We start from the raw sequence: 24327 nt of genomic DNA on the forward strand, positions 1-24327 counted from the left end.
ACTAGAGAGCGAGGCCGTTCAGAGGAGCTCTGCTTCTCCAGCTGGACTGACAGTGAGGGCCAGTTTCTGACACATTTCCACAACGAGGATAAGAGGATACTTAAGAATCGCAATATGTAATGATCGGCAGGTGTAGTGATAGTATTGGATCAGGAGATAAGCATATTGTCCCGGCCTGAGTGTTGTAATACCTGACTTCTGGTCCTGGAACCAGACAGGAGCACTCGAAACCAGCATGAAAACCCACTTGATGTGGAGGGGATTCAGACATTTGTTATGGGGTCTTCACTGGTGTAGTAACCATGGTGACTAATCTCAGGGTTAAATTAAGGGGGTGTCGTCCTCTTTTGCTTGTTGAAAGCTTGTTGCAGTGAGTTTCCTCCTCACGCTGTATTGTGGAGATTTTTTGCTTTTGTTATTGGTCAACTTTTCTTTTACGGATTGACAATTAAAAAAAACAAAAAAACATGAGCTGTCAAGCTCTTGGATTGCTGTATTTGTCATAATCTGCTGCAAAAACTCAAAGTGGATGTCATGCTCCTTACATGGACATTTAGTCTTGTAAATACTATCTTAATTGCATTAATATTAGAATATTGCAATCCATGTAAATGTAGTCACAGAAGGCCCGTTTCCACCGCAGGAACTTCTGGGTAATTTTACGGGGCCGTGGCCATTGTCGCGTCTCCACCGCAGGAACTACCTCGAAGGAGAGTGTTCAGGAACTTTTACAGGGGCTAAAAAATGGCCCTGCCTCGGGGTAGGGACTCTGAGCAGCCCCGAAAAACTCCTGGGTGGGGCTTGGGGTTTACTTGGTGCTGATTGGATATACCAGAGCCCGTCTACGACGAGCCTTGCCACTCTCCATTAACCCCCATTGTATCAAACTTGGTTGCAGTTCCACCGTAATTCCACTGGGGGTGATCGCGGGCGAGTGCAGAATGAATGGGGCTCTATGGAGCTAAACGGCTAAATTTGTCTCTTACTCCTGTTTATGGTTAAAAAATCGCAAATGCTGTTGTAGTTTCTGAAAGTCCAGTATGGATTATAGGTTAAAAGTGAAATTAGCGAGAACTTATATCCTTTCAGTTTCCTACAGTTTGGGCTGTTGTTGGCCATAACACGCTAGCATTTGCTAATGAATGCTGATTGGTCAGTGACGGACTTGCGGCTGTTTACGACCAGGGATCCCACTTGATGGCACCCGAAGACCAAGAGAAACGGGAAACACCACTCTTAAGGAGGACTTTTCCATCAAAGTTGATATTTGTGTGTACAGAGAATGTCTAATACACAGACGGGCTCTCTCGAGTGTCTCTGTCTGCTCTCCGGAGACGGGCTCTGGAAATCGCCGTAAAGCAGCACCTCTCAATGTGTGACGTCATCACACTTTTTGAACGGCTTTTTAGAACAGATAGGTGAACTTAAAAAATCCAATATTCAGCTGAGTGTATTTTTTTAGCCCCAACTTTTGAAAACAGTATTCAAATTACTTGACAAAAAATTATTTCCAGAGAAAAGTGGATTTTTAGGGGTGTAGCCCCATAGACTCCCATTCATTCTACACTCTCCCCCGAGCGCCCTCACATGGACAGAGGCGTGTTTCCGAGACCCGGAAGTTAGACGAGAGTGCCACTTCTCCCCATATTAGAGATTCTCTGGATATACTCATGGCGCGTTATGGTGTCAACAGAAAGCAACAAAATAACTGGCATTAGCTAACGTTAGCTAAAGCTAACAACACGCTTTTTTAACAACATGCATTTTGATGCCCCAGACAAACACGCAACAGTTATGTCACATCCAGAGCCCGGAAACTTTACAGGAACCTTCCTCTCAGTGGAGACACGGCAGTTGAGAGGGCTGAGCGAGACAACGTTCCTGTAGTGGTTCCTGCCCTCCAAATCCTACCAGGAACAAATTTGGCGGAAACGGGGCTAGAAAGTGACATAAGAGACCACTAATGATATTTTATAAAAGATTTTAAGATTTCAGTTAAAACGTAATGTTGTCTAAACATAAACAAACTGCTTTCATCTCCACAGGGACAGGAAGAGGAGTGGAGGTGATGTGAAGGAGCAGCTGTCCTGCTGTGCTTTGTGTCAGGAGGTCCTGAGGGATCCAGTCTCCACCAGCTGTGGACACTGGTTCTGCAGACGGTGCATCACCTCATACTGGGACCAGTCTGATCCATCAGGAGATCCTGCCTGTCCCCAGTGTGGAGAAAGATCCAGAACAAGACCTGGACTGCAGACACCCAGTCAAACCAGCCCAGTGGACGGCGGTCTGCAGGAGGCTTTAGACGAGCATAAGATCAGTCTGAGGAGGAGATGTGAATTTGTGCAAGAAGGAAGTGCTGCAGCAGGAACTGGAACCCCCCTCAACAGGATCTACACTGAGCTCTACATCACACAGGGAACGAGGGAAGGGGTTAATACCCAACATGAGGTGTGGCAGCTGGAGACAACATCCAAGATGGAGACCCTCAGTGACACTTCAATCAAGTGCCAGGACATCTTTAAACCCTTACCTGGCCAAGACACACACATCAGAGTAGTTGTGACACAGGGCGTTGCTGGCATTGGAAAAACCTTCTCAGTGCAGAAGTTCACTCTGGACTGGGCAGAGGGCTTGGAAAACCAACATGTCAGTCTTGTGGTTCTGCTTTCGTTCCGGGAGCTGAACTTGATCAAAGATGAGCGCTACAGTCTTCTCCAGCTGCTCCGTGTTTTTCATCCAACATTACAGATGGTCACAGCAGAGCAGCTCGCCATCTGTAAAGTTGTGTTCATCTTTGATGGCCTGGATGAAAGCAGGTTTTTATTGGATTTCCAGAACAGTGAGGTCGTGTCTGATGTCACACAGACATCATCAGTAGATGTGCTGTTGACAAACCTCATCAAGGGGAATCTGCTTCCCTCGGCTCTCCTCTGGATAACTTCTAGACCAGCGGCAGCCAATCAGATCCCTCCTACATGTGTCGACAGGGTAACAGAAGTCCGAGGGTTCACTGACCTCCAGAAGGAGGAGTACTTCAGGAGGAGATCCAGTGATGAGGAGCTGTGCAGCAGTATCATCTCACACATCAAGGCGTCCAGGAGCCTCCACATCATGTGCCAGATCCCAGTCTTCTGCTGGATTACTGCTACAGTTCTGGAACACATGTTGACTACAGACCAGAGAGGAGATCTGCCCAAGAGCCTGACAGACATGTACTCACACTTCCTGCTGGTTCAGACACAGAGGAAGAAGCACAAGTACGATGAGAGACATGACAGGAGTCAGCAGGAGCTGATGGAGACTGACAGGGAAGTTCTTCTGAAGCTGGGCAGGCTGGCGTTTGAACATCTGGAGAAAGGCAACCTGATGTTCTACCAAGAAGACCTGGAGGAGTGTGGTCTTGATGTCAGAGAGGCCTCGGTGTACTCAGGAGTGTGCACAGAGATCTTCAAAACCGAGTGTGTGCTCTTCCAGAGAAAAGTCTACTGCTTTGTTCATCTGAGCATTCAGGAGTTTCTCGCTGCAGTCTACATCTTCCACTGCTTCACCAACAGGAACACAGAGGTACTGGCCAGAGTCATGAGAACACACAAGAATAAAGGTGTTGACAAAAAGCCATCATTGGATATCTTCCTTAAGACAGTCTTGTATGAAGCCCTGGAAAGTAAAAATGGCCACCTGGACCTCTTTGTCCGTTTCCTTCATGGCCTCTCACTGGAGTCCAACCAGAAGCTCTTAGGAGGCTTGCTGGGTCCGACAGAGAGCAGACCAGAAGACATCCAGAGAGTCATCTACAACCTGAAGATAAGACGAGCAACACTTACCTCTCCTGACAGAAGCATCAACATCTTCCACTGTTTGATGGAGATGAACAACCTCTCAGTACATCAGGATATCCAAGAGTTCCTCAAGTCAGAGAAGAGATCAAAGAAGAAACTGTCTGAGATCCACTGCTCAGCTCTGGCCTACATGCTGCAGATGTCAGAGGAGGTTCTGGATGAGTTGGACCTGAAGGCGTACAACTCATCATTTGAGGGACGAGCGAGACTGATCCCAGCTGTGAGGAACTGCAGGAAGGCTCGGTTAGTCCTGATGTCAAATCAACATTATGCAAACAGTGTAGAGCTGCTTCCATACCTGACACCATCAGAAATACAATAAAGATATGTAGTTCCCTAAATATTCAGGATAAAGGATTGATTCTGTCAGAAAAAATATACTTCAGGCAGTCCAGGGTAAAAGGAGGCAACATGATGGTGATTGAACTTGAACATCAGGTTTCTACTGCTTGGTTTCTTCTGTATCTGAAGGAAACTGAATCAGGTCAACTGCGCTTAGTTATATATGTCTAGAAGACGTTTTGCCCCTTATCCAAGTGGCTTCATCAGTTCTAGACCAGGCTGGTAGTCTGACTACCAGCCTGGTCTAGTGAACAATAATGTTACTGCTCAGGCAGCAATGGAAAAATCAACATGACTTGTAACAAATAATCTGGAATGAACTACTCACTCAGACGCACTCAGGAACAAAGAACAAATGCCCCTTTTCCACTAGTACCTACTTGGCTTGACTTGGCTCGACTCTACTCGCCTCGACACGATTTAGGTTCCATTACAACTGAGTAGCACCTCGCCGTGGGTGGAGTCGTCATAGCAAGGCGGCACACCGTCCAGCTCCCTCTGGATTCTTTGGGCCGCCACCAAGCACAGAAAAGCCTCCACCTCTTCATTTGACCACGGTACCGGTTTGCTTGTCATTTTCCGACTTTGCCAACTTCAGCGGTGATCAATGCGCAAAGTCGCTGTTGCCGTTTTTTTTTTTTTTTTTTTTTTTTTAATGCCGGGTTTGGTTTTCGTGCAGGAGTCGCTCTCATGTGTCAGCGCTCCCCGTCCAATCAGTGGCCTGCACGGCGTTTACGTCACATTTCAGCTCGACTCAGCTCGCTTGGAACCCCGGCTGAGTAGGTCCCAAAATAGTATCTGCTACCAGGTACTACCACCTAATGGAAAAGCTCTCAAACCGAGTAGAGTTGAGCTGAGTCGAGCCGAGTAGGTACTAGTGGAAAAGGGCCAAAAGAGATCCTCCTCACCTGGAGAGCAGAGAGTGAAGGAACTCAGGAGACTTAATACACCTGTGTGAGCTCCTGTCTTCAGTTAACACACCTGATGTCTTTTCATTTCAGGTGTTATCTTTATCTTTTCATTTACTCTGATGGTTTTGTAAAGCACTTTGGAACTTTGCTTTAAAGGTGTAATATAATTATAAATGAATATTATCAGTATTATTATTAATATAATTGTTATAATAACTATTTCATTGGTTTGTCCTGCCTTTTTGAATATTTTGAAAAATCTCTGACTGATAAATATCCAAAACACTGGAAGTTATAGCTCCATATTTTATTCTTTATTCAGATTGAGTGAGTGCTTCTTGACAGACAGCTGCTGTGCTTCTCTGGCCTCGGCTCTGAAGTCCAACCCCCATCTGACAGAGCTGGACCTGAGTGAGAACCAGCTGCTGCGGGATTCAGGAGTGGAGCTGCTGTCTGCTGGACTGGAGAGTCCAAACTGCAGACTGAAGACTCTCAGGTCAGACTGCACTTTTTAATGATGTGTGAACATGTAATATTCTGTTAGCTGATCAGGAGTTTTACAGGCTTACATCTCAAATTGTTGTCACACTGTATTTTCACAACATCCTTGTGTGTTGAAATGAAAAACTGATATTGTACATTATTTCAACATGCAGGGGTCCAAATGGCCTCCATCTGTGGGAATCTGATATTTATTGTGGTAATTTCACAGAACGTATAGAGGACACCGTCATCGAGGTCTTGGTCCAACTATGGATTCACAAAGGATTCCAATATTTTGTTTGATGAATCATCAGGGACAAAAATCCCATGTGAGCAAATCAGTGCATTCTGGTATCTTTCACAGATTAGGCATGATGGGATGGAGTTGATATGTCCAACTTTTCCCATCTTGATTACATTCCCTCATGGTAACTGTTGTCTTGTAACTGTTCTGAACCTCAACTAAACCTTTAGGACCTCTTGTTTTTCATTGATTATTATTTTGATCATCTTCACACACTTTTTCACAGCTCACATGCTTCCCATGCAAAACTTTGTTTAAACTCTGCAGGCTGACAGACGACCACGCCAAATGAACATTTTGTATATTTCAGGATATTTTCTGTCTCTAGTCCCTCAGACTGAGCCATATGAACTCAGTCGACTGTCACCGTGTTTTTGACTGAATACCGTGATATCCATATTGTGAGGACATTGTTAGGATGACTGGTTGGTGCTTTCATGAAAATGTAAATTAGTGCTGAACAGTCATTAGTAATATGGATATGATGAGCGAGCAGGCTGAGGCCAATAACAGAGCAGCGAGGAGCGTCTAATAAGTTGAGAAAACTGCATCCCTTTACTGTAATGCAGCCTTTAAAAGCAGGAGAGGACAACACTGATGCCATAAGATATTACCATATCCCAAATCCCACATGATATCTGATCTCATATCACAGTACCCATATTACACTGTGTTCCAACTTATTATGCAATTTGGATTTCAGTGCCATAAACATTTAATTTTTTGTTTTTCAATTAAACTCATGGCTGGTATTGTGTCTTAGGTCTCTTTGGGTCACTGAAATCAATTTCAGACACCTGTGATAATTAGTTTGCCAGGTGAGCCCAATTAAAGGAAAACTACTTAAGTAGGATGTTCCACACTATTAAGCAGCCACAGGTTTCAAGCACCATGGGGAAGAGAAAAGACCTATCTACTGCTGAAAAACGTGAAATAGTGCAATGCCTTGGAAAAGGCATGAAAATGTTGGCCATTTCTCGCAAACTTAAGCGAGATCATCGCACTGTTAAAAGATTTGTGTCTGAGTCAGAGCACAGACGGGTTCACTCAGATAAAGGCATAATTAAGAGGGTTTCTGCCAAACAAATCCATAGAATCAAGAGAGCAGCTGCTAAAATGCCTTTACAGACCAGCAAACAGGTATTTGAAGCTGCTGGTGCCTCTGGAGTCCTGCGAACCTCTCCTCCAGAGGCTTGCAGTTGTGAAAAAACCTTCTATTCAGCCACCCCTAACCAATGCTCACAAGCAGAAATGGTTGCAGTGGGCCCAGAAATATATGAAAACCAATTTCCAGACAGTCTTATTTACTGATGAATGCTGTGCAACCCTCAATGGTCCAGATGGATGGAGTAGTGGATGGTTGGTGGATGGCCACCATGTCCCAACAAGGCTGCGACGTCAGCAAGGAGGTGGCGGAGTCATGTTTTGGGCTGGAATAATGGGAAGAGAGTTGGTCGGCCCTTTTAGGGTCCCTGAAGGTGTGAAAATGACTTCGGCAAAGTATATAGAGTTTCTGACTGTCCACTTTCTTCCATGGTATCGTACTTTCCGTAGCAAAATCATCTTCATGCACAACGCACCATCTCATGCCGCTAATAATACCTCTGAGGCATTGACCTCCATGGGCATAAAAGGAGGAAACCTCATGGTGAGGCCACCATCATCCCCTGACCTCAACCCTATTGAGAACCTTTGGAGCATCCTCAAGCAAAAGATCTATGAGGGTGGGAGACAGTTTACATCAAAACTGCAGCTCTGCGAGGCTATTCAGACATCCAGCAAAGAAATTCAACCAGAAACTGTCCATAAACTGACAAGTTCAATGGATGCAAGAATTGTGAAAGTGATATCAAAGAAGGGCTCTTATGTTAACATGTAATTTGGCCTGTTAAGATGTTTTTGATTGAAATAGCTTTTGATGTCCGTAAATATGACCTTCTAATACTGCAAAGTCAAAAAATGACCATTTTCAGTTCTTTACAACCCACAAAATGTTTTGAAAATCTGTTGTGCTTAATAGCTTGGAACAGTGTATTTTGAGTTTTTTATTTTTAAAAAGAATTCTGTTATCATTTTGAGTTTTGTTCAATAAAAATCAAATTATACTCTAACTGTTGGTGACTTGAAAATTATACTGACTGTCATTTTCATTGACTATTTAGGAAAATTGGACAAAAATATCATTTGCATAAGTTGGAACACAGTGTATATCAATATATTGATGGGCCCACCTCTACTGCCATCACCTGGTCAGTCTTTTGAAATGCTAATAACTTTGGCCCTGATTGGTCAGGAGACTGGGTGCTGGTGTCATGTGACGCAGAAGCTCTTGTTCTCCAGTTTTACTCTGAGAAGATGGTCGACTGAAGGCATCTGAGGACTTTTCACTGAGCCATTAATTTGTTATTTATGGACGTACCTATGGCTGTATTCACGTCTACCGTATTTAGCACTGAATTTGAATCATTTTGGACCTTTTATCATTTCTTGCTCACCTGTGTGAGCTCCTGTCTTCAATTAACACACCTGATGTCTTTTCATTTCAGGTGTTATCTTTATCTTTTCATTTACTCTGATGGTTTTGTAAAGCACTTTGGAACTTTGCTTTAAAGGTGTAATATAATGTAGATGTATAATGACAAATAAACTTCCTTGTATCCTTGTATAAATATAAATTAATATTATCAGTACTATTATTAATATAATTGTTATAATAACTATTTAATTGGTTTGTCCTGCCTGAAAAATCTCTAACTGATAAATATCCAAAACACTGGAAATTATAGCTCCATATTTTGTTCTTCATTCAGATTGAGGAGCTGCAGGTTGTCAAATAGCAGCTGTGCTTCTCTGGCCTCGGTTCTGAAGTCCAGCCCCCATCTGACAGAGCTGGACCTGAGTGAGAACCACTGGCTGCAGGATTCAGGAGTGAAGCTGCTGTCTGTTGGACTGGAGAGTCCAAACTGCAAACTGGAGACTCTCAGGTCAGACTGCACTTTTTAATGATGACATAAATATATGGATATTGTTTCATTCATATTGATTCTGAATCATATAGTAGCACTAAATGTCTGTAAGGCTGATATTGCTGTGAAGTATATGTTGTGTGTTTGGTGTGTCTGACCTTACAACAATGGTCAGACACACCTGAATTAATCATTTTGTCCAATAATGTAAGAAAAGAAATAAAGGAGCTGGCTTAAGTTCAGGAAGTAGCGGAGTTGTGCATAAAGCCAATTAAGCGCACATGTTGGAGTACCAGACTCCTCCCTGTCCACGCCACCATTTAAATATGAATATCATATTTAAATGAGCCCGGCACCTGAGAATGCCCTCTGAACGATCAGAAAACTACAACCTCACCATGAATAAGACGGGAAAAAGAGAAATTTCACAGAATGTGATTTAGAGACGCTCCTCACTGAAGTGTAGGCGCTCAAAAATGTCCTGTTTGGCACGAAACACGAAACACAAGAGGAGTGAGTGAGAGAGTGTGTGTGAGGCTGTCAATGCTGTGGGGTCGGAAAGGCGCACACACACTGAAGTAAATGCATTGGTGAAGAAGTGAATTCTGTGTCCTTGCCTCTTTTATATGGTTGAAATCAAATGTTGCCGGGCCCAAATGGCCTCCCGGATAAGATGTGCATTCATTAATTAGGGCCCGAGCACTGGAGCAGTGCGAAGCCCTATTGTTTTTGCTTGTTAATTTTATACACCACTTACACGGAGCTTGTTGTAAATGAATGCAGAAGTGCGCCGGGGAAAAGGTGAGGCTGATTAAGACATTTTATGCACAGGTTTATTTTATTTTTTTATTTTGCATTTCTGCTTTATTTGATAGTCACAGTAGAGATAGACAGGGCAGAGAGAGGGGATGATATGCAGCAAAGGAGCTGAGGTCGGATTCGAACTCCGGTCGCTGTGATCGGGACTGAGCCCTGGTGTATGGTGTGCGCTCTCAGTGAGCCACCGGGGCGCCCGACCCACAGGTTTATTGTCATGAGTGCTTTACACACAGAGACAATCAGGGGCCGGTCACAAAGCTCTGAAGCTGTAGTTTAACCAGCAAACAACAGCAAGTCACTAACTTGAACCACAGACTGGTACTGATGCTGTGAAGACTGGATCATATCTGGGGGCGCACATGCTCAATGCGCCTGAGGGGGATTAATATTAGGACAGTTCAACAAATAAATTATTTACTCACCACGAAGCCACCCATCGCGCACAGTGCCAGCTTGTAGTCTGTTCCCTCAGAATGTATGAATCGTGCGTTGAACCAGGCCACCTCGCCACAATGTTGGTTAACTGCATTTCCTCATCACATATGATCTGCATTGATCGACTGAAAATGCTTCCTGTTGACATAAACAAATTTACCTGTGATGGCGCTTTTATAGCAACGTGTGTGTGTGTGCAGTCAATAGCTCCAATTACATCATGAACACCGGCCACAGTCATTTCACTCTTGATACATCTGAACTTTGCCGTGGAAAAAGACGTACGCCACGTTTTTGTGCGTACACACGCTTTGTACATGAGGCCCCTGGTGAGCCGTCTGTTCCAGATCTCTGCTGTGATGTGAGGAAGAAAATCAAACACATCAGGGCTCATCAACTCCATTTGTCCAAAGGCCAGAATTTTTTTAGGCAGACACTGTGGGGACCAGACTTTCAAATAACAACATATTCATTTATTTAAGAATAATTAGCCTATTATTGTTTAGTATTTTCACTTTCTTACAAAATGAATACCTGTATCAGTGTGAGCAGGCTGCTAGAAAACATGGCAAATCCATAATAATAACTAGACACTGAAGTAGAAAAAGCTCTCAGAGCACAAGGAGCCAGTTCACTGAGGAGTGACGCTTCAAATCTGGAATTATGGAAACGGAATGACTGACAGGAAGTTTGAATCCCCTTTAACCGGTGTTGACTCTGTTATGCAGCGCCCTGATTGGAGGAAAATGTTGAGCCCATGCTTGCATGAAGATGCAGCACAAGACTCATTCCATTCCTAAAAGACAGGAAGTGGTTTGAGCTTCACCTGTCAGGCTGCTGCTCTTCAGTGACAAGCAGCCAATCAGACGCAGCTCTGTGAGTGAGGCCTGCCACAGATCTGCACTCTTCTGGTCTTAGAGTTTATTTTTTATTCTTCATTCAGACTGAGGGACTGCAGCTTGACAGAGAGCAGCTGTGATTCTCTGGCCTCGGCTCTGAAGTCCAACCTCCATCTGACAGAGCTGGACCTGAGTGACAACTGTCTGAAGGATTCAGGAGTGGAGCTGCTGTCTGCTCTGGTGGAGAGTCCACACTGCAGCCTGAAGACTCTCAGGTCAGTAGGGGGGTGGAGTCAGTCCTCTGAGGTCAGTGGAGGGGTGGAGTCAGTCCTCTGAGGTCAGTAGAGGGGTAGAGTCAGTCCTCTCAGGTCAGTAGAGGGGTGGAGTCAGTCCTCTCAGGTCAGTAGAGGGGTGGAGTCAGTCCTCTGAGGTCAGTAGAGGGGTAGAGTCAGTCCTCTCAGGTCAGTAGAGGGGTGGAGTCAGTCCTCTCAGGTCAGTAGAGGGGTGGAGTCAGTCCTAGAGGGGTGGAGTCAGTCCTCTGAGGTCAGTAGAGGGGTGGAGTCAGTCCTAGAGGGGTGGAGTCAGTCCAGGCGGAGCAGCTTGGTTGCTTGGTTCTTGTGCTAGACACAGTCAGTGCAGGCAGCATTTCCTGGGAAATGTCCAAAGTGCTCAGTGGCCTCAGGACTGGACAGAAAGACAGAGAGAGATCAGCCAATCAGAGCAGCCACAGGTGTGTTGGGATCATGTGCTCGAGTTGACCTGCAGATGATGATGATGATGATGAAGAGGATGATGGTTTTGTGTTCATCCCTACAGGCTGGAACATGTAAAAGACTGGATTCCAACTGGCAGCCTGAGAGGATGTGAGTACTGAGACACACACACACACACACACACACAGTACAAAGTACAAATACAAACAGTAAATGTGAACGAGCTGAAACTGTATGTGTGTGTGTTTCCAAAAGCAGCTAAAATCAGCTGACATGACAGGGAAACCTGGGCACCCTGGTCAGGGGCGCCGCCAGGAATTTTGGGCCCTATGAAAAAAAAAACAATTGGGCCCCCTCGGCGCAGAGATTGTCACCACATCTCCAAGACCCAAGTGTCCCATCAAAAGCTTTACATAACTCAAATGAAAGGCTTTCAACTGTCTCGCTTTTTGTAGTTCAATAATAGTGCAAGCACAATATTTACTGCAGGTGATTTGTACATGCAAGTCTGCATACAGTATGCAGTTCACTATTTGAAAAGCCACCATAAAAATGTGCTCAAGTCCATCTTTTACAGTCTCAATGTATTTTTATTGTCAACTCTCCAAATGGCAAACTCTCTTAACATTTAGGAAAGATTGTTAAAAAAGAAAAACAAACTTAAATATATATCAACTTTTTAATCAAAATAAATTGATTTAGTAGCACAGAGGAGATATGCTGCTCAAACACTTGGTATGTAGTGTTAGTGTGTGTTTATGACTTGTAGAACATAATAAATTATCTTGAAGGAGTAGATGTTTACCAGTAAGCTTGACTCCAATAAATTAACAATATGTTAAATTATTATTTGTTTTAAAAATGTAAATTACTTATCAAACAGACCTAACAATTCAGCTACCAATGAATGAGCAGTAGTATGCATGTGATAACACAGATTGAAAAACAAGCCAAAGTGATACCTCTTCTCTGAATAGACAAGCTAAGCCAGTGTGCTGCTGTTAGCCAGTGAAAATAGAGCGGAGTGGCAACTCTTCGCTTTGTTACACAATCTATGTCAGTGCGCTGCTGTAGCTGGAAAGTTTCTCTGTCTTTGGGACTCGTACGGTTCCCGCTGGCCGACGGGCTTCGGGGAGCTACTGAAGTGAGACACACAAACATCACCGGTCAAGCTCTAACGTTAGCTACCGTGTGTATTTAAAGCCACCTCCTGCATAATTTATTGCATGACTTGGTGCCAATATTTCAAAATTAACTCGCCAAGGGGATATTTTAGGCGCATTTGGCGAGTGGCGACCGCTGGTTTACAGCCCTGCTGGCATGTCATGAACACAGTGCTGCTCACCTTCTTCAGTGGGACAGGGAGGGGTGCTGGTATGGGGAGACTGGGGTGCTGCTGACTCATCTGTTCCTGCTATGTCTGCTCAAAGGGACAGGGACAAGGATTTAATATGAACATCTTGCAAAACGTTTCCCTGCACTGATTAAATGTTGATGAAATACGCTAACGCCAGTTTGTAGCTAGCTAGCTTATTTCACTGTGGACATTTAGCTAACAGGTTAATGGCACGCACAGACAGGCTGCCCACCTTTCTTGGTGAAAAAAAGTCAGTTAGGGCTTGACACCCCTTCCTTTCTCTCTCCTCTCTCTCTTTTCTCTCTTTCCTTTTCTGAAATCCCGATTTTATTTTCCTTGGCAACATTTTGGTCACCCACTGTTATCTCTTCATTGCAATTAATTTAGCACACCGTCACTGCGTAGCGCAGCTGCAGGACTGAACCATTTCATGCAGATATGGAGGGGGGAGTGGTCGGTCAATATGGATGTTTACTTTGTGGTCAATGGGGATTTAAAACTTTTACTGCCAAAAACAAGTAAAAACAAAGTGATCATAATGGTAATTATATATATATTTACTCGATGATGGTTTAATAATTTTATATTAGTTTTTACCTATTTTTTGGGGCCCCTGTCAGGCAAGGGCCCTTGGAATCGTCCTAACTTTTCCCCCATTTATGGTGCCCCTGGCCCTGGTAGCTCATGTGGTGCAGAGCTCCAGCTTGTCCAGGCTGAGTCGTGGGTTTGAATCCCACCTCAGGCCCTTTGCTGCAGGGCGGCCCCTCTCTCTCCCCGGCCTTTCCTGTCTCTCTCTGCTGAGTCCAGTCAAAGCTACAATGACAAAAAAAAACAACTTTAAAATTACAGAGAAAAATGATACGATACATACATGAGCCTGGTATTTTTTTCCCTTTATTAGTGAAAGAAAGATGCACAAGTCGAGTGCAGGTGGTGACAACATTAGAAAACATATTAGAAAAGGAGAAGACAGGACTGAATAAATGTGGAAAGAAAGAACCAGACAGTAACTCAAACAAAACAACACAGAAAATATGAAGAAGAAAAAAATTAAGAATGAGAGTAGATATATATTAGGGTAGATATACACACAATTTTAAGACCAGTTGAAAAATTACAAAAATTTACATTTTGCACTGTTGGATCTTGAGAAGGTTCTAAGTAGAGCTTCAAAATGCAAAAAGAAGAAATGGGAGTGAGACAAAAAAAAAAAAAAAAAAAAAAAAAATTTTGAGAAAGCAATTTATTGCTTCCTCTCCCCTAATATATAAGAGTGTATATTAGGGGAGATATAAGACCTGGAGGGAAAAAAAGGAGAAAAAAGGTCTCATTTATTTAATTTTTGATATGTATGTTTTTCTCTGTAAGCCTGGTATTTTGGGTGGACATGAAATCTGCCTTACAAACTGAACCAAAAATAAGCATTAAAAACAATAAACTAAACAAGCAAATGCTCTTTAAAAATGAATTAAAACCAAACTCAAATTGAAAACACAAAGTGTAAAATGACATAAAAAAATAAAAACTAATGAAAAATGCAAAACTATAATAACTTTATAAGAGCCAAGAGAGTGTGAGTGAATGATGCTTTCTGAGGTGTGTTGTGTGTCTTCTCCCCATCAGATGCCTGTGATCTCACACTGGATCCAAACACAGCGTACAGAGAGCTCCTTCTGTCTAAGGACAACAGGAGGGTGATGAAGGTGATCTGCTGGCTGTCGTGGCCTGATCACCCAGACAGATTTGACTTCTGGCCTCAGGTTCTGTGTAGAGAAGGTCTGACTGGGCGATGTTACTGGGAGGTCCAGTGGAGTAGAGGGGTTGAAATAGCAGTGACTTACAGAGGAATCAGAAGAAATGGTGCTGGCTCTCTGCTTGGAGACAATAAACAGTCCTGGAGTCTGAGGTGCTCTGATGACAGCTACTCTGTCAGACACAACAGTGAGGACACCAGCATCTCTGTCCCTCCCAGTGGATCTAACAGAGTCGCAGTGTATCTGGACTGGTCTGCTGGGACTCTGTCCTTCTACAGAGTCTCTTCTGACGGACTGAGACTCCTGCACACCTTCAGCTCCACCTTCACTGAGCCGCTCCACCCTGGGTTTAATTTGTGGTCAGATGATTCTTCTCTTGTGGTTGGGCTGCCAAAAAAAGATGGCCGCTGCTGCACAGACGTGAGCGTTTGTTGCTGCCACAGTCTGCCTTAATTTGCTTTACTTATGTCTGGCTTACATATCTAAACTAATACCCGCTTTAACATTCCTCATCCTAAAGTTAAGTACTCGACCACAAACTTTTAAACCTGAAACGGGATTCCAAACCGACGCCAAACTCTGTTTGCTCTCTACCATGGGCGAAGCGGTTTCCAACCAAGCCATCTGGGAATCCATTCAGCAGATGAGAAATGATATGCTTGCTCACTTTGATTCAAAAATGGATCCACTACAATCAAGCCTTAAGACAATACAAGGATCTCTGTCAACAATAGCAGAGCACGTGAAAGAGCTGGAGCAGCGCGTCAGCGCAAATGAGGACAACTTCATGGATTTGGATAAACAAGTACTAAAGCTTGAGAAGGAAAATTCATACCTAAAGGAGAAGGTGGAGGACCTTGAGAACCGGAGCAGGTCCTCTAATCTTCGTTTTCTTCACATACCTGAAGAGGCCGAGGGCCGGGATATGATGAGCTTCGTGAAGCAGCTGATTCCACTTCTCCTCGGGAAAGAGAACTTTTCGGCCCCGCCGGTTATCGAACGAGCCCATCGCTCACCAATCACACATAAACAAGACTCCAGAGCTAACCCGAGGCCAATCCTGGTCAAATTCCTCCATTTCCAGGATAAACTGAAGATCCTTCGGCTTGCCCAGATGAAAAAAGAGCTCATCTTCCAGGGTGCTCGAGTCCACATCTATCCTGACTACAGTGCGGGACTGGTTCAGAAGCGTTGGCAGTTCGACCACATTAAAAAGAAACTTCGTGACCTGGATATTAAATATTCCCTACTGTATCCTGCAACACTGAGAGTTGTTATGAATGGAAAACCAACTGTGTTCCGCTGTCCTGACGATGCAGAGACTTTTCTACGGGACAACTGTTCTTCTTCGTAAAATCCCTGGTGAAATTCTCTTTAAATGTCTCCTTTGTGCCTTGTTTTGCCTCACGTAGCACTATATCACAGGTTTTGAAAAATGTCACAAGATATAACACACGTTTTGCTCTGTTTTTACCATTTTGATGCTGGTACGCTTGGTCTGAAGCCATGCTCTAGGTTACCATAGAAACCAATGTTGTTTGCCGTAAATCGTGACGTAAGCGGTCGCGTCGCAATGAACTGTCGTAAAACCTCCTGAGACTATATTAATGGACTGAAGAGACTTGTTTCCCTTGTATTTCTTTTGATGTAACGACAGTTCTAGTCTTAAGTTAAAATATATATATATATATATATATTTATTTAACTGACTGATTAGTAACCTTTATGTTAATGATAGCCTAAAACTAAGTTAAATAATTTAAAATCCTCAGTTAAAACACATTCTCTGTTGTCAGACTTTTCCTTTCCTCATTGGGATGTCAGATTTTTTTTTTTTTTTTTTTTTTTTTTTCCCCACATGTTGGGCTTTATTTTTGTGGCACTCCCTCTATACTGCTCTTTTGGCAGACTGAGCTTACTTTTTGCCTTGTTCTGTTTGGCCAGTTTCTCTCCTGTGCATATACCTGTGGGTATGTGCTTTATATGTATGTCTGTGTGTTTGTCTGTACAGGTCTTCGTGTAATATTTTATGTTATTTTGTATAAGTGTATTTGTGTCCACAGCTCTCTTCCTCTAGCACAATCCGTCCACTCCCAAAACCACAGTCTTCTCAGTTACCTACCCCCGGAATACTATGCTGTATATTTATGTATACGGGTCTGTCTTATTAATTCTCCTGACTTATGAACTCTGTGAAAGGTTTACATATTATCCATCTAAATATCAGGAGCTTACCATCTAAAATGGACCTGTTAAAGGCATGGGTCTCTTATAACAAGCCCAGTGTAATCACTTTGTCTGAGACATGGCTGCATGATGGTATTTCTAATGAGGCAATCCACCTTGATGATTATGTCTTGTACAGAGCTGATAGAGGGTCTCGAGGGGGCGGAGTAGCTACATATGTTTCATCTAACTTATCCTCAGAACTTGTTACACCAGCGGAACACCCTTTTAACTTTGAATGTATTTTTGTAAAATTAACTCTTCATGCAAATAAGCACCTAACCATAGGAAATATTTATAGACCTCCAAATTCTCCCTCAGAATCTACTGAATGTATATTGTCTACCATTAACTCTCTTGTTCGTCCAGGAGAAATGATTATACTTGGTGACTTTAACAAAAACTGGCTTGACAGTACAGCTGGCAAAGAGAAAAATCTATTTAGTAGCACAAACCTTACACAAATCATTACAGAACCAACTAGAGCGCACTCATTATCTGCAACTTTACTGGACTGGATCTTGGTTACACATCCTGATAGAATTGTAAAATCAGGGGTTCTACCGGACAGCCTAAGCGATCACTCAATTATTTTTTGCGTCTGGAAAATTAAAGTTCCATGTCTCCCCCCCAAGTTTATAAAAGTGAGAAGGTTAAAAAATTTGAATGTTGAAAACTTTATTGAAGATATTATTGCTTTAAACTGGAATAGATTTCAGCTAATACCCACTGTTAATGATGCTTGGGATTACTTCTATACTGAGCTTAATGAGGTTATTAACAGACACGCACCCTGGACAACAATGAGGGTTAAAGGTAGACATTTACCATGGATAAATGCTGAACTCATTCATGTATTTAAAGAAAGGGATAAGGCATGGCAAAAATATAGATCTACAAAGGATGTGGCTGACCTGAACACATACAGACATCTTAGAAATATATGCACAACTCAAACAAGAAACGCAAAATCCAAATATTATAAAGATTTGTTAGCTGATGGTCTCAACAACCCCCCAAAATTCTGGAATATAATAAATACCATAATTAATAAATCTTCAAAAAGCTCTACCACGCATATACGGGTAAATAACGAAACTCTAAAGGATCCTACCTTGATAGTGGAAGCGTTTAGTCAGCATTTTTCTAAGATTGTTGGCCTTAACCCTTCCTCCTCCTCCTATCACAATTTCACACCGCGCAACCCTGTCTGTGACTCCTCCTTTTTCTTTTCCTCTATTAGTCCAAGTGATGTTCAGGAAATCATAGATGGACTCAGCTCAAGAAGTGTCACTGGCCCTGACGGACTAGATATAAAATTTCTGAAAAGTGCTTCTCATGTTTTGTGTTTTCCACTGTCAGATTTGTTTAATCTCTCTTTAAGCACTGGTGAAGTGCCCCTGGGCTGGAAATGTGCCAGGGTCACACCATTGCATAAGGGTGGTGACGCTTATGACATGAATAACTACAGGCCTATCTCCATTGTTAATTGTGTAGCCAAAATATTTGAGAAACTAGTTTTCAATCAGCTTTCTAAGTATATCAATGACTTCAATATTTTATCACCACATCAATCTGGTTTCAGGCCCAATTTCTCTACAACCACAGCTCTCACAAAACTTACAAATGACATTATATCTGCTTCAGATGATAACAAACTCACTGGTGCAATATTTATAGACCTGACCAAGGCCTTTGACATGGTTGATCACTATCTCCTACTGGACAAACTTCATAATATCGGACTGTCTCGCAGTGCTCTCCTCTGGTTTAATTCATATCTTCATCACAGACAACAGTGTGTCAGTTTTCTGGGCACTCAGTCTGACTATTTGCTCATTGAAAAAGGGGTGCCACAAGGCTCTTCTCTTGGTCCTTTACTCTTCTGTATTTTTATTAATGATTTGCCTCAATTTTGTTCTAATTCTCAAATTCAATTATATGCCGATGATACAATTATCTACACTTCCAGAAATGACATCTCTCAAATTCAGAAGACCCTACAAAATGACTTTGCTATTGTACAAAAATGGTTTTCTACTAACAAATTAATACTAAACAAGAGAAAGTCCTATAATATGTTGTTTGGCACCAGATCTAAGATCTTACAATCGGATCACTGGCTCATTACATATCTGGATGGTACAGCATTAGAGGAGGTAAATAAATACAAATACTTAGGGGTGTGGCTTGACTCACAGCTGTCCTATAATTTTCACATTGAATCTGTTATTAAGAAAATACATTGTATCTTAGGTCAACTTTATCGCTCCATTAACTGTTTTACTTTGCAAACTAGAAAAAGGATTGTCTCTCAACTTATTTTACCCATACTGGACTATGCAGATGTCATTTATCAAAACACATCAGATACTCAGCTCCATCCTATCAATATCGTTTACAACAGTTTGTGCAGGTTTATTTTAAGATGTCCATACCGAACCCATCACTGTTTCATGTACGACTCACTAAACTGGTTATCACCCAAAGCGAGAAGGCATTTTCACTGGTTACTTTTTATTTTCAAATGTATTCATTTCAACTATCCCCCTTACCTCAAACAATACCTGACCCCTTACAGTTCACAGTATAACCTCCGTCATACAGACTCCGTATTTTTCTTTGTTCCTAGAATACATAAAGAACTTGGTCGGTATGCCTTTCAATATAAAGCCCCCTCTGACTGGAATAAGCTACCCATTTCCCTTCGAACCATTTCTTCTGTTCATCTTTTTAAGAAATCTCTATTTTTTCATTTACAAACACATTGCTCTTGCTATTAGCTTTGCTGTGACTGGAAAATTATTATTATAGCTGGTGTTGGTGGGGGGTGTTAGGTTGGGAGAGCTTTTTTTTTTTTTTTTTTTTTTTTTTGTAATGTTTGGGTTATGTCTGTGTCTTTTCTCTTAATGTCTGCACTAATTTTTCTTATAATTTCCTGTAATGTCAGTACTGTACTGGTTGTCTTGTAATGTTATTGTCTGGTTTGTCTCTCTGTTTGGGACCCCCTCGAAAATGAGATGATTCATCTCAAGGGGCTATCCCATTAATAAACAATTCAAATTCAAATTCAATTCAAATTTTGTCAGAAACACACACAAACCTGAAAGTGTTTAGAACATGTTTGGCTGATTTGTGGTTTATGGTTGATGTTTTTTTTTTTTTTTTTTTTTTTTTTTTGTATCAGGCATCTTGTTGGATAATTGTTGATTGATTGATTGGACAGGCTAGTAAATAAAATAAGTCATTATAATGTTCGTATATTTAAATCTTAATGTTGTGCAAAAGTGTCATTTAAACCTCCTCCATTGATTAATTTTTTTTTTTTTTTTTTTTGTATTTTTATTCAATAAACAGATGTGAGAATGACAGCACATTGCTCACTGGAGAGCTCTGACTTGAGCCCCTCTCCTTTTGTGCCCCTCCCTTCACCTGTTGATCTCCAAGTCACATTAAGATGTTTAACGGTCTATACCTGATGTTTTACTGTCAACAGATTTGTATTTCATTTGTCAGTGCACATTAATAAACACATTACTGTGAATGTGTCAGAGGCTTTTCTCACCTGCAGCCCCTGGCCAGGTGTTACATAGGTTTCCTAAAACTGAAGACACTGGGTGTGTGTGTGTGTGTGTGTGTGTGTGTGTGTGTGTGTGTGTATGGACATTATTTAGGCACCAGGACTTCATAAAGCGAGGAGACAATAAGGTGCATTAATGCATAAATGCAGCAAAGCTAATGGGCGTGGAAGGTGCAGGAGTGAGCAGGGCCAGCAGGGGGAGCTGGACTGAGGACAGCAGGGAGACAGAGCCGGGCTGCCAACCTACAAACAGGAGCCACATCCATGCAGCAAACACACACACACACACACACACACACACACACACACACACACAATCAGGAGAAAAGGTTAGCAACACAGAACACCTGCAGATAGAGACCAAAGAGGAGAAGAAGAAGAAGAGGAGGAGGAGGAGGAGGAGGAGGAGGAGGAGACTGGAGGAACATCTAAAGCAGCAGAGACTGAACTAAACGAAGACAGGAGAGACTGAGCCTCCCTCACAGTTGATGTACTGTACTCTGTATGTATTTGAACTGTGTGGCGTCCTTTTTGATTGGATTAAAAATGTAAATGTTCCTCTTCTTCTCTTGTTTTATATTTGTGTTCTACGGGGCCGCGGAGGGGCCATAGAGAGAAAAATAAAACACACCAGGCCACGTTTTACTACACTGTGTACTAGAAATGTTTGAGTGCCAACCAGATACATTTTGACTCGCTTTTTGAATAAATGATTTTGTAGAGCTGTAGTCCTGTTTACAATCCGGTGGCAGGGTGAGGGCTTCCTGCTGCTGCTGCTGGGGCTGTGGGACAGAGCCAGACGGCTGAGAGTCACCCGGAGCCAGAGAATCTCTAATATAGGGAGAAGCACAGATATAGAAATAAAGCTTTCTTTCTACATCTGTGGGGAGAAGTGCCACTCTCGTCTAACTTCTGGTTCTCGGAAACATGTCTCTGTCCATGTGAGGGCGCTCGCGGGCGAGTGCAGAATGAATGGGAGTCTTTGGGGATAGACCCCTAAAAATCCACTTTTCTCTGGAAATAATTTTTTGTCAGTTAAATTGAATACTGTTTTCAAGCTGAATATTGGATTTACCTATCTCTTCTAAAAAGCCATTCAAAAGTGTGATGACGTCACAGCTTTCATATCGCGAGAGGTGCTCCAATTTCCAGAGCCCATCTACAGAGACCAGACGAGACACTCGAGACTCCCACTGTATCCTTGCAGTGAAGTTCATGTAATGTCCATTTCTGTAAAAAATGAAGTAAAATATTTAGGTATAAATTTGATTAAGGATGGCAAATTAAGGGAAAGTAACAATTTTCATGAAAAACTAGAAAAAATGAAAATAAATAAATAAATAAATAAATAAATCAGTGGCTAAGGAGAGATCTTACCATTTTTGGTCGAAATATATTGACAAAAGCCGAGGGCATTTCAAAGCTGGTTTGTCAATCTTTATATGTTGCTCCTCAAAACATTAAAAAAGTAAATTCCATAATATACAATTTCATATGGAGAAACACATTAAATCAAAAAAATCACAACTGGTTAAAGATAGCAACAAGGGAGGATTAAAAACATAAGACTTTGAACTGATGGTGGGAATGTTCAGAATAAATTGGATAAAAGCCTTTCTGTCACAAACTGAATCAGTATGGTTTCATATCCCCAAAAATATGTTCAAAAAAGTAGGAGGACTTGAATTTTTGTTAAGATGTGACTATGAAATCGCAAAACTGCCTGTTAAATTATCTGAATTTCATAAGGAAGTTTTACACTACAGGAAAATGTTATTTGCCCACAATTTTAGTCCACATGGCTCCACCTTATGGAACAACAGAACAATCACAGTAAATAGGAAAACTTTATTCAAGCAGAGGTGGTATGATAAGAAAATAATATTTGTAGCTGACCTGTTGGATAACCGTGGTTCATACATGACATTAGATTCCTTTAATGAAAAATTGAATATGCAGTGTTCTTACAGAGAATATAGTAAAGTATGTAAAGCAATACCAGTTCCCCTAATTCAGTTAATTCAAAACACGCTCTTACATTAAAAAATAAGGATAAAATTACCAGACATTCAAACTGGACAAATTAAAATTAGTGATAAAAAGTGAAATAATAAAGTAATACAGAGTATGTTTATAGGAATTTTTTCTCATGACCATGAAAAAGCTATAAACATTAAAACAAGTGAAAGTAATTTAAAAGTCTCAAACAAGTATATTAAATATTTAAAAGAACCAATCACCCCAAAAGTAAAAGAGTTACAATTCAAAATTATAAACGGCTATTATCCAGCTGCAGAAATACTAAAGAAAAGATTTGGATTTGAGGTGGAACCATGTTGTTTTTGTCATGCAGATAGTGAAAATATTGAACATCTTTTATTTTTTCTTGTCCAGTAGTAACACAATTCTGGAAAAATTTATTGGAATGGTTAGGTAATGAAATAGAAAACATCATACCATATAACACACAACAAATTATTTTATTAAAAGATAATGTTTCTTCAAATACGTCAGATTTGGTTAATATTATAATTTTGGGCAAATATCATATCCACACATGTAAATGGGAAAATAAAGAACCTTCACAGTTAAATAAATACTTTGCTTCCTTAAGATTACTAACACATTCATATGAAAAAATCAATAAGGTGATGGAAATTGCAATGCATAGTAGAAGCACAGGGATGCAGGCGGGAGCTGCTGAATTCTCCCATGAGCCCGATGAGGACCTGAACGCAGCACAAGTGAAAGTGAAAGTTTGGTTGAGGGTTTGGACGAGCCGCGACCAGGAGGCTCATCATCATCATCATTAATGTTGGACTGTCTCACTGTCCTGATCTAGAAGAGCTGCACACGTTCGGACGTCAGGAGAGGATTTCTGTTTCATCTTTGACTTCAAGTCCAAGAAGAAAGAATGAAAGGAAGAAAGGAAGAAACGTCCGCTTCTGCTGTGAGTCGCTACTTTTGTCTGACGCCATTTTCAAGCTGCATTTTCCCTGTTGAGTTCATCTGTTAGAAATAAATTTAAAAAGTAAAGCAGTGATCATTTTCTTTGCGGTTAAAAACAAATGTTAGCCAGTTCTATACGTCAGACAGGACGCTTTTAAAGCCGTTTATTTCCGTTTATTCCACAGGAAATACAGACTGATCTGTATGTATGAAACCTGCCACTGTAAAATAGACAAATGAATAAATTAATTAATAAAAACGCAAATCTATTAATAGTTTTCAAAGTGAGCAGGGCCCCCTGTGTTCCCAGGGCCCTGAACAGGCCTGTGTTTTTTCTGTTTCCAGCCTGAACAGAAAGCAAAGTGTTTCCTGTTTGTCAGGGTGAGAACAGGCCTCTGGTCCCTCAACACAGAACAGAGAATAAGGGCCAAACCTGTGGCTCCTTAACAAGAAAACATCATCTGCTCTGAGGATTTGATGGAAAGGAGTTTGTGTTTCTCTGCTGAGGCTCTGTTCTCTGAGAACAACAACAAGAAAAAGACATGAAGGGAACACGGTGCGCCACCAAAACTACTGAAAGAAAGATTTGCAGGTTTCATGGCGACACCAGGATTTGATGGTGAGCGCAGCGTCTGGAACGCAGCCTCTGGATTGGAACAGAAACAGGGAAACATGTCCATGAGCTTTGCTGCATTCACACTCCTTCATTTGTGCTTTCCTAAAGTGAATTTGTGCTTCACAAATTATTTGTGAATCTGCATTTATTTGTGCAGATCATCAGCGGCTCCCGGCTCCTTTACAGAGACCAAA

The 24327-nt window shown here is 41.8% G+C and overlaps 1 protein-coding gene across 1 annotated transcript; it reads left to right on the top strand.

The window, feature by feature from the left end:
* Positions 1 to 2307: 2307 nt before the first annotated feature.
* On the top strand, positions 2308 to 15385 carry LOC115366968 (protein NLRC3-like; the record flags this gene model as incomplete). The annotated part of the gene is made up of 5 exons (XM_030062646.1): positions 2308 to 4082; positions 8690 to 8863; positions 11043 to 11199; positions 11774 to 11801; positions 14632 to 15385. Coding segments are annotated over 5 exons (2718 nt in total), but the record flags the coding sequence as incomplete, so codon positions are not given.
* Between the last annotated feature and the right edge of the window lie 8942 nt (positions 15386 to 24327).

Source organism: Myripristis murdjan, chromosome 10 (genome assembly GCF_902150065.1).
Source record: "Myripristis murdjan chromosome 10, fMyrMur1.1, whole genome shotgun sequence".
Lineage (NCBI taxonomy): Eukaryota > Metazoa > Chordata > Actinopteri > Holocentriformes > Holocentridae > Myripristis > Myripristis murdjan.